The following is an 11,755-nucleotide window of genomic DNA, read 5'->3' on the forward strand; positions in this document are numbered from 1 at the left end:
GGTTGGTTTAGTTTTTTTATTTGGCGCCATAAGCGGCTTCTTATCAAGCTTACAAAATTGCAAATCCCATGGGTTGGGAGGAGTGGATTTCCCAGACGTCAGAAGATATCAATTGAGCTCCCTTTTATCTTTTGAGAGTGATTGGGCCTGTGAAGACTCAGCGTTGATATGGTTGGACATTGAAGCCTCCCAGGCAGAGTGTCCTCTTATTAACCTATTGCTTCTGGACAAAATGAGGATAGTTGCTGAACATTGCCGCAATTCCATAGTTATTAATACTATCAAAGTGTGGAGGGCAACAAGACAGATGGAGGGTAATATGTCTAAAACACCTTTCCATTCTCCCATAGTTGGTATGCCAGGTTTCCAGCAATGGACAATGGATCCCAGGTTTAAGTCCTGGGCGGATAGGGGATTCTCTTGTTTGGGTGACCTTTTTGAAGATGAAACTTTTATGTTATTGTTGAGCAGGGACCTCCTCCGTTTTTTTCAAATCAGAGATTTTATCTGAAAAGAGACTCTGCTTCTGACTGAGGGTAATCGATCTGATACAGAGAACAGGGTGCTTCAGACTAAGAGCACTCTTTCAGTGAGTACTCTCTATCGTTTGCTGGGAGGAGGTTCCTCAGGTGACATCGAGCAATTATGGGAAGTCTGGGAGGGAGAGTTAGGGTGGAGATTACTCCAGAAATTCAGGAGGACTTCTAAGAAAGTGTGAAGAAAATTTCAATATGGAAAAGGACTCATGCTATTTAAGACTCTTCATAGGGCTCATCTGGACCAAGATCATCTTGCAAAATTTAAGCAGGGTGCTTCTTCAGTGTGTCCCAAATGTAAAATAAATGCAGGTACCTTCACTCATTGTTGGTGGTCTTGCCACAGACTCCGTACAAACTGGAACGCTGTGGCAGGAGTAATAGAGGGTCCTGGGGGACCGAAGTCAAGGTGGACCCGGTTTCTATTCCCCTGGGTTTGCCGAATTTATCTCCTTTAGATGTACATGGGAGAAAGCTTGTTCAGCGCCCTCACTTTTTGTGAGAGGAAGAACATTCTGATGTGCTAGGTGTCTGAGAAGCCCCCAAGTCTGTCAGGAGTGAATTATGAAACATATTCCTTTGGACTTTCTCACAAATATGCTGCACCAGAAAATCGACAATTTTTTTGATAAGCGCTGAAAATGTGTTGCTGGAAAAGCGCAGCAGGTCAGGCAGCATCCAAGGAACAGGAGAATCGACGTTTCATGCATAAGCCCTTCTTCAGGAATGAGGAGCATTCTCATTCCTCATTCCATCCTCCTCATTGTAGAGCTGAGGTTGTCTTAAGCCGAGAAGCATTATTTATTTACTTATTGATGTGTAATGAGTGCAGTTGTGAGTTTGTAGAGTAGTATAGTAGTTGGTTTATTGTTGTTGTTTTTATTGTTATAATGTTATATTTTCATATTTTTGTAATTTTATAATTTTGTAAAGAAAAATTTTTTCAAAATAATTTTTTTTTAAAAAACCACACAGATGTTCTTTAGAATTTTAAAACAGGTCAATGTAATAAAATGTATAATCATTTTTGATGGAGCTCATGTATTTATGAAGCTTTATTTCCAATCTATTTTATCATTCAACTCACTCCTTGTCCAGTTTTTGTTTCAGGAATGTTACCTGGCATTAATCTTGGATCAGAGTTACAGAGTCCATCGTATTAGTTCTTTGATAGAGTTAAGGACTGTTTATAAACAAAGGCTAAAAAGGCTTGGACTCTCCTCATTGTGGTTTACAAGAATGAGAGGTCCCTCATTGAAAGGTACTGGATTCTTAAGGGGCTTGACAAGGTAAATGCTGTGAGGATGCTTCCCCTCATGAGAGAGTCTAGGACCAGAGGGCATAGCCTCAGAATAAAGGGGTACCAATTTAAGACAAGGAGGAGATGAGGAGGAATTCCTTCCTTTAGAATGGCTTTGGAACTCCTTACCACAGAGGGCTGTGGATACAGAGACCTTGCGTACATTTAAAATTGAGATTACACAGATTATGGATGAATAAGGGAATCAAGGGTTATAGTTAAGGGCAAGAATATGGATAAGAGAAATGTCTGATCAGCCATGATCCTATTGAATGGCAGAACAGGTTTGAGAAGCACACTTGGTACCCTGCTCCTCTTTCCTACAGTCTTATAGTCTTATGCAATTAGTTCTATTTGCCCTGTAATCCTGCAAATACTGTCCTTGCCAATTCCCTTTCAAAATGTACTGTTGAATATGCATCCACCGTCCTTTCAGATCATAATGTGGTGCGTAAATCCATGTCCTGTGGTTACCAACTCTGCTGCCCATTGGTGCAGATTCTCCCTACATAATCGTAATGTAACCTCACAGTTTTAGATTAGATTAGATTAGATTAGATTAGATTAGATTACTTACAGTGTGGAAACAGGCCCTTTGGCCCAACAAGTCCACACCGCCCCGCCAAAGCGCAACCCACCCATACCCCTACATTTACCCCTTACCTAACACTACGGGCAATTTAGCATGGCCAATTCACCTGACTTGCACATCTTTGGACTGTGGGAGGAAACCGGAGCACCCGGAGGAAACCTTTTGTGCACTGGTCAGAGGATGCAACTAAAACGTCATCAAGTTATAGAATCATAGAGTACAGAAACAGACCCTTCAGCCCAACCCGTCTGTGCCGACCAGATATCCCAATCTGACCTATTCCTATTTGCCAGAATTTGGCCTATATTGCTCTAAACCCTTCCTATTCATATACCCATCCAGGTGGGCACATCTTGCACCAGTCCTGTACAAAGTTTAGTATCTAAAACTTGCATAGAATGGAGATGTCCATTGAACCATAAATATAGTTGGACATCATGATTTAAATTGGATACCTTGAGGCATTCTGTTAAACTTTAAAGTGCAGGCTGCTAGTGAGAAAATAAGTTAGATTTTCAAACAGCTACAACTGAAACTTATAGTGAAGGACCAAAATTAAACCAAAAGATGAATAATAACTGCATTGAAAGAGAAGTTTCACTTAAAGAGTGAGCAAATCCAGAATTTGCATCAAATTTATAGTTCATTATTTAAATTCACTTTTGATAAATTGTCCCTAAGAAATGCAGTGGCCTGAATATTTTGCTTGAGATTTTAAATGTGCAAACCTGAAGGTATGTTAAGTTTGTGCTCTGGTGAAAGGAGACAGATATTGCACAGTAAATGACAACATAAAGAATGCTAAAGCTTGGAACATCAATGGCATTTCTGATCTAAGACATGAAATCATAATATGTAGGTTACTATTATTTTAAAATATTATGTGTATGTGCCTATTACTCCAATTCTGTTCTGGACTAGTGTTTCAATTTGGAAGCATGTATTTGTTATATAGGGTTCACACAACATGCATTCAGAAAGTAACATGGAAAGCTACAACAGCAGTAAAACCAGAGGGAGCTATAAACGGATCGTCAAAACAAAATTAAAATAATTGGAAACCCCTGTAATTTCGAAGTTGCCCAGAGCTGGAAATATTAGAAAGAATGAAATAGCTCTGCTTTAAATGTCAGCTTTAAAAAAAAACTGAACTGAGTGCGAGGCAGAGCCAGATGTGGAACAATCTTTTGAAGGTATAACTACAATATCTTGGGGTCAGAAGAATCTTACCCCAGTAATACACGACGCGATAGCAAGAAGCCAGAGAGTTTTGGAAGCTGTCTTGTTCCTCTTTCTCCATATTATGACTGTGAGCAGCTCTGACACGGTATCCATTCTGGAAGAGGTCACCCAGTGATTTCTTACGTCTCCTGGTGCTCCGTAAAGTCTCAGTCTGAGTAGATCCATTTGGAGCACGATAGACTAAAATTTTACTTGGAATCATGACTCTTGATATTTCAGTTGGTTCCAAGGAGATTCAGTATATCTTGTCCGAGCATCTCTTGCAGATTCCCCAACATTTCAAAGTGAGCACACAGTTTTTGAAGTTTGCAGTCCATTGCTAATTCCCTTTTTTTGTGTTTTCAAATCTGTTTCTTCCACTGCTCATTACTACGATATGTCCACTTCCACTAAAACTGATCAACAAAACAGTGCTCCTAAAGATGAAGGAACTTGCATTTCTAAAATGTCTTTCTTAACCTAAAGTGCATTAGAGCTAACAAGCGCTTGCAATGTAGTCACGCTGACACTGTAGTCATGTCCCTCCTGGGACTTGTGATGCTTTCATTGCTAGGTTACAGAAAGCCTAATCCTCACACTCTGCACCGATTGAGATGAGGATCTGGAGAACGCACTTGTTCATCCACTACACACAGAGACAGCCAGCAGCGCTCAGTGGAGAAACAAACAGAACAAACGCAGGACAATGAGAAACAGGGACCTCCCACAGCTGCTGCTATGATCCTCAATGAGCAAAGCTTAGAAAACCATTTCCATCAGGATATTACAACATAATCTCCTTTTTGATTCAACCAGAGAATCACCTTTGACTGTAAAGAACAGACCGGCTGCTTTTCCAACGTGCTATTCCCATCTACAGCTGGAGACTCATATAAATTTTCGACTTGTTACTCTACACTGTTCACACCACGTCCTTAGCAGATGCTTAAAGGTTTATTTTTGTGCGTACCTACAGCGATGTGAGTGTTAAAAGTCCTACTTGCACTGAACTGTGTAAGAAAGGAATAGTTCTTGAATCATTCAATTCTTCAGGGATTTAGAACAATCTAAATGAAAGAAAATAATCCTATCTATCTTAATACAAACGCCATAGACGTGATGCTGTGCTTTAGTTCCTTGGACACTTCCCTAAAGGCATGTAGCAGTAAGCAGATAATACAAGTCTATTTCCAAAACATTCCTGCAATCATCAGATTTAATTTGCAGAATGACACAATACTTGTATAATTACAAATCCGATACCACTTCAAAAATTAATGAATCTATTTTAGTCTTCAAAATCAAAAGTAATTCAATGCAACTATGAATGATCTCAGACTGTTTCTTTCAGATATGGTCCTGGACAATATTAATTCCAAACGTTCCTTCATAAAACAGACAACCTGAGTACAAGTGAAAAAGCTGTCAATGAATAAAGGAGAAATGGAAGGAAAGAAGTGAGCAATAGGAAAAAAGGAGGAACCTGGTACTAATAGTGAGTGAATGCATTGCTTATTTATTGACTGGAATCTCAATTACATTGATTTTGGAACCAATGTTGCTAGTGAAAGGTGATAAGGAACTGTTCACTGGTACAAACACGTAGATTTTTAATAAATCACTTTTTGAACCTCCAAAAAAATTCTCCACATGGTTCATTCACTAGTGGTGTGAAAGAACTGCAATTAGCCAATACTGGCTATAACTTCAATTCTTCTGTGAGTCAAAACTCTCTTTAAAACATATCCAAATGTTTAAAATCAAAGTAATGTACAGTTTTACAAGCTTAATCACGATTTATTTATATTGAGTTGGCAATTTAGCAAGCTGGGTGGCAAAGGTCATGGAGTGAAAGAGCTTCAGATTTTATGGTTGCTAAATCTCCAAGCTCGTCCTGGAGTCTTTGAGTATTATTTCACCACATGCCCAAAAGACAGATGTGCAGAAGTAGGCCATTTAGCCCATCCAGTCTGCTCCACCTTTCAGTGAGATCATACCTGATCTGATAATCCTCAACTTTATTTCCCTGCTTTTTCCTCATAACCCTGATTCCCTTACTGATTAAAAACCTGTCTATCTCAGTCTTCCATATACTTAGTGACCCAGTCTCAACAGCCGTCTGTGGTAAAGAATTCCACAAATTCCACTCAAAGGAAATTCTTCATCCGTCTCTTAAACATGCTACCCTTATTCTGAGGTTGTGTCTCTATTCCTACACTCTCCCAACAAGGGGAAACAAACTATCTGCATCTATCTTGTCAAATCCACTAAGAACTCAATATGGTTGGGCCCAGAGCAAAGTGGGCTGGAGACATGGAGTGGAGCGGCTGGGGGCTGCAGCAGAGTGGAGACAATTGTTGGATTGGGGACCGGTGTGGGCGGTCCGCAGTTTGTGAGGCCAGTCAGACCACGTGTGGAAGCCCTTGCGCTGATCTGTTGTAATGTTTATCTGACTGTAATGTTATCCTTTATGTCTTATATTCTAACTTATACTATGAAACACTAAGGTAATATAACTTTTTTCTTCTTTATTTCTCTATTTTTGTATCTAAGATTTCTCTATTTTTGTACCTAAGGTGGCGCTATGAGCAGCAACATTGTAAACTTTTCACTGTCCAGGGTGTTCTCATATAACATGACGGTTGCGTTCATCTGCAATCTCATGCTATAGAAAACGTGCTAAACAAAATGTTTGACCCGTTCTGGACAAAATTCATGTTATCCAAACAACGTTCACAATTCATCAATTGCATTATAGCCAAATCATGTAGAAGAAACGTGGGTTAATCAAGAACAACCTGTACTTCTGTACTTGAGTACATGTGACAATAAACCTAATTCGATTCTGTTCTGTCTATTCAATAAGGTCGTGTCTCATTCTTCGATATTCCAATGAGTATAGACCCAATCTATTCAAACTCTCCTCATAGTTTACTGATCCTTATCTGGAAAATCTCCAACGTCACGATAACTTTACTTAAATAAAGGACCTACAACATTCCAGCTGTGATCTGACTAATGCCTTGTATAGTTTTGGCAAAAGCTGTCTTTGGAGCAACATAGATCAAAATAAAACCTGGGACATTAAAGAAGTTTTTTTTTCAGTTTGCTGTCATGATTAGTTATAAAAATATTTGAGATGGGTAAAAACATATTCGATCAGACACAGCAGATTTGGTAGGGGGAGCATGAATGAAAGCAGATTTGGACCTGAGAACACATGTATGACATAGTTTGGATGAGTTGCAGTGCAGGTAGCATTTTTGAGCACTGTTTGAGTCATAAAACAAGTCATGAGTGGTGCCTTTGGTTGAGAAGGCATTTTATCTTTAAATAAGCAATTAGGAACAATTTAGAATGATTTAAAATTGAAAATCAATTGGTATATCAGTATCTTTGATCCACTGGGGGGAACTTTTAAAGTGACCCAAGAAAGGGCCAGTTGGATCAGGTGGGATGTTAAAACAATAATCTCAAATGCAAATCCAACTTGCCTCAAACTTGCCCACTTTTGATTTTTAATAAACAGGTCAAAAGGGCAGGTAACCAATCCAGTTCCAGGAGGTAGAAGTCTTTTTTAAGTATTTTCATTGTGCTGCATGCCTCATTCTCTCCATTACAACATTAAGACTGGTTAACCAGGTTTCTGATGCTTCAGAAGAAAGTCAGCTAAAGGGAGAAGTGGACTGTTGGGATCCACCTAACTATTGCCTTCCGAGCACACCTTGTGGTTTAGGAGATCAACAAATTTACTTCCAAACCATTCCGAATGTAGTTGTTCTCAGCATTCCTCTCAGGATTAATCCTGAAAATCCCAAACCACAACTTCATGCCATCCCAACCTTTCACATCTTGCTCTTATCCACCACGGATCTTTCTAGTTCTTTGTTTACCCCAGCTGCAGCCTGCAATCTTCCCCCCGGTCTTTGAAGTTTCTCTCCAGTAGCTGCCAAGAATGGAAGCAACAAATGCTAATCAGCTCATAAATTTAGCAGGATTTGAGAGAAATCCAGGCTTTCAGATTCCCAAATGCAAAACAGCAACTCTGCTCTCTAGAAGAATGTTAAAAATCACACAACACCAGGTTATAGTCCAACAGGTTTAATTGGAAGCACACTAGCTTTCGGAGCGTCGCTCCTTCATCAGGTGATAGTGGAGGGCTCAATCCTAACACACAGAATTTATAGCAAAACTTTACAGTGTGATGTAACTGAAATTATACATTGAAAATTTGACTGTCTGTTAAGTTTTTCATCTGTTTGAATATCATGATAGTTTCACTTCTTTCATGTGGAAATCACAAAACCTTTTTTTAAAAAGTTGCATTCTCGGGTTAGCTGTTAACAATGGTGATAGCTAGACAATATGTTGAAGGTGTTGGCCCCCGTGTTCTCTGTCTATGCCATGATGTTTTGATTGATTCTAATCTAAAAAGTGAGATAACGGAGTTTTACATGAATTCATGCAGTTTTTGATCAAAGTACAGTGTAACCCTGCAAGTACAAATTCACCCCACAAAATATGTGTGCGTGTGGGTATTTGTCTGTGTGTGTGTGTCTGTCTGGGTTGGGGGTTGTAAGTGTGAGAAATTGTATGTGTGTGTGTAGTGAGTGTAGAGTGTGTAAAGTCTGTGAGAGGGTGCATGTGTGGGGGTGTGTGTGTCTGTAAAGGTGTGTGTGGGTATCTGTGTGCGCGTCTGTGTATATGTGTGTCCATGTGTATGTGTGTATAGGAGTGCCTGTGTGTGTGAGAGTGTGTGTGTGTGTGTAGGAGTGTCTGTGTGTACTTTTAACTTTGTACACCCCAGTCCAACACCGGCATCTCCAAATCATGACTACTCTAGAAGAATGTCAGGGTTGTGGTCTGTGAGGGAGTCATGGGTTTCAATGAAGGCTATAGGAAAGGACATCAAGAATCACTTGTATAACTGCTGATAAATTTACAATGAGGTTTGCTGAAGAAAGACACCAGATGAGGGGAGGATTAAGAAGAGATGTTGAGGATTTTGGGAGGTTTTATTCATAATGTCTTTTCAAACTAATGAGGATTATGATGTGACATGGTGAGATTTTAAATCAGGGTTATATAACCTATTTACTTAGCATTGGAGGAAGAGGGAACAGCCAAATCACTTAAACTAACGTGATTCCTAAAATTTCCTGTCAATATCTGCACAACATTAAAAATTTGTGAGAATCCACTTTTCACCTGAACTTCGTATACCAGACAGCGTGTTGGATTCCAAACTTGACAGACATGGGTAAAGATTAAATTTGAATCTGATTAAAATTTACAAAACATTTTCTTCTATATTATGTTCAAAACAGATTCTTTTATCGGGCCCATTCGACAGATCTCCAGTGTAAGCAAATGTTGGCCTTACAAAAACAGGTTTAAATCTGCAGCTCCACAATCCCAGATTGTGGAGTTATGTAAACCCAAGCAAGATAATGTGATGCAAATCAGCTCCGCAGCTTATATTTAGACTGTCATGATATCCAAAATGTTAACAAACCACAGTGGTACATAAATGAAGCATTTAAAAGCAGCTCAGAACCAGAATTAAGCAGAAGGTTTTTTTAAAATATATTTGATTTATAACTCAGAGCGATAAGATGTGGAAAAGGGTTTTCGAGTAGGAAAGTGTTGCAGTGACTAAAATGAACCTAAACCTGAGAGCCCAGGACATGCTGAGTAACAGACATCACCATTAAATCACCACTATTACTCCCATCCTGAACATGAAGTCCACATTTTATAAACTTCTAAACATCATTTAAGTCAGCTTGTCTTCTTCCACAAACAGGTGCATGTGACACCTGGTTGGTGGGTGAAAGTGAGACCTGGAATTAGAAAAGATAGAAAGTAATGCTTCCCCAAGGACTCCATCCTGCTTGCCATGGTTCAAAGATCATGCATTGCATCTAACTGTACAAGCAAAGCTGCTCTGTGCACACCTTTTGTTTATTTGTTTCTTTGTTTTCCATATCTCCATTCTCTTTAGCCTTGGAAGATAATTTCTCTCATTCAATCTCTCCTGTCGTCCACCTTATCACTGATCTTCCCTTCATCCTGAGGTTTTGGGGAGGGGATGGATAGACTATTATGTTTTTAAGGAGGAGAAAGTGAGGACTGCAGATGCTGGAGATCAGAGTTGAGAGTGTGGTGCTGGAAAAGCACAGCAGGTCAGGCAGAAACGTCGATTCTCCTGCTCAATTATATTTTTAACTTCCCAGTTCCAATGAAATGTCATGGCCTTGAAATGTTAACTCTCTTTCACTCTGAATATTTCCAACATCACATTTATCACATGCAAGTTCCTTTTAGTACTTTGGAAGCTCAATATTTCTTGTTACAAGTCACAAGTACATTACGCTATTTAGCATTACTGACATTAATAAAGGTTAGGGGCGGCACAGTGGCCCAGTGGTTAGCACTGCAGCCTCACAGCACCAGGAAACCAGTCGCCCAGGGCGACTGTCTGTGTGGAGTTTGGACATTTTCCCCGTGTTCTCTGTGGGTTTCCTCCAGGTGCTCCGGTTTCCTCCCACAATCCAAAGATGTGCAGGTCAGGTGAATTGACCATGCAAAATTGCCCACAGTTTCAGGTGTATTAGTCAGGGGTAAATATAGGGTAGGGAATGGGTTTGGGTGGGTTTCTCTTTGGAGGGGCGGTGTGGACTTGTTGGGCTGAAGGGCCTATTTCCATACTGCAGGGAATCAAATCTAATCTAATCTAAATTGCCCATGGTGTTAGATGCATTAGTTATGGGTAAACATGGGGAAGGGGAATGGGCCTGGGTGGGTTGATCTTCAGAGGGTTGGTGTGGATTTGTTGGACCGAAGGGTCTGTTTCCATACTGTAGGGAATATAATCTAATCTAGATATGAAATGTCAGAATCCAGAAGCCAGCTCCCTCTGCTTTACTCAATAGGGCATCTCTAACCACAACTTAAACAATTTCTTAAGAGCTGGAAAAGCGCAGCAGGTCAGGCAGCATCCAAGGATCAGGAGAATCGATGTTTCGGGCATAAGCCCTTCTTCAGGAATTAGAAGGGCATTCCTCAAGAAGGGCATATTCCCGAAACGTCGATTCTCCTGCTCCTTGGATGCTGCCTGACCTGCTGCACTTTTCCAGCAACAAATTTTCAGCTCTGATCTCCAGCATCTGCAGTCCTCACTTTCTCCTAATTTCTTAAGAGCACCTTGTGCAGAGGAACACTTCCCTTTCTGTTTTCCACAATAGGAGCTGAAAATGTGTTGCTGGAAAAGCACAGCAGGTCAGGCAGCATCCAAGGAGCAGGAGAATCGACGTTTCGGGCATATGCCCTTCTTCAGGAATGCCCTTCTAATTCCTGAAGAAGGGCTTATGCCAGAAACATCGATTCTCCTGCTCCTTGGATGCTGCCTGACCTGCTGCGCTTTTCCAGCTCTTAAGAAATTGTTTAAGGAATGAGGAAAGTGTGTCCAGCAGGCTAAGATAAACGATAGGCAGGAGGGACTTGGGGGATGGGCGTTGGAAATACGATAGGTGGAAGGAGGTCAAGGTGAGGGCGATAGGCTGGAGTGGTGGTGGGGTGGGGGTGGAGAGGTCAGGAAGAAGATTGCAGGTTAGGAAGGCGGTGCTGAGTTCGAGGGATTTGACTGAGACAAGGTGGGGGGAGGGGAAATGAGGAAACTGGAGAAATCTGAGTTCATCCCAAGTGGCTGGAGGGTTCCTAGTGGTTGGAGGCGCTCTTCTTCCAACCGTCGTGTTGCTACGGTCTGGCGATGGAGGAGTCCAAGGACCTGCGTGTCCTTGGTGGAGTGGGAAGGGGAGTTGAAGTGTTGAGCCACGGGGTGGTTGGGTTGGTTGGTCGGGGTGTCCCAGAGGTGTTCTGTGAAACGTTCCACAAGTAGGCGGCCTGTCTCCCCAGTATAGAGGAGGCCACATCGGGTGCAGCAGATGCAATATATGATGTGTGTGGAGGTGCAGGTGAATTTGTGGCGGATAAGGAACGATTCCTTGGGGCCTTGCAGGGAAGTAAGGGGGGAGGTGTGGGTGCAAGTTTTGTATTTCTTGCGGTTGCAGGGGAAGGTGCCGGGAGTGGAGGTTGGGTTGGTGG

At 41.1% G+C, this 11,755-nt stretch overlaps 1 protein-coding gene across 36 annotated transcripts in view; it reads right to left on the reverse strand.

Annotated features, from left to right (window-relative positions):
- Positions 1–11,755, reverse strand: part of kcnma1a (potassium large conductance calcium-activated channel, subfamily M, alpha member 1a) — an 847,042-nt gene that overhangs the window by 297,590 nt on the left and 537,697 nt on the right. The window contains exon 1 of one of the 36 annotated variants that reach the window (XM_043678981.1): positions 3,659–4,284. The exons of the other annotated variants lie outside the window; for them this stretch is intronic. Coding sequence (XP_043534916.1) covers positions 3,659–3,872 — 214 coding nt within the window. The 5' untranslated portion in view covers positions 3,873–4,284. Of the gene's footprint in view, positions 1–3,658; positions 4,285–11,755 lie in introns of those variants that run through there. 36 annotated transcript variants of the gene reach the window in all.

Source organism: Chiloscyllium plagiosum, chromosome 38 (genome assembly GCF_004010195.1).
Source record: "Chiloscyllium plagiosum isolate BGI_BamShark_2017 chromosome 38, ASM401019v2, whole genome shotgun sequence".
NCBI lineage: Eukaryota > Metazoa > Chordata > Chondrichthyes > Orectolobiformes > Hemiscylliidae > Chiloscyllium > Chiloscyllium plagiosum.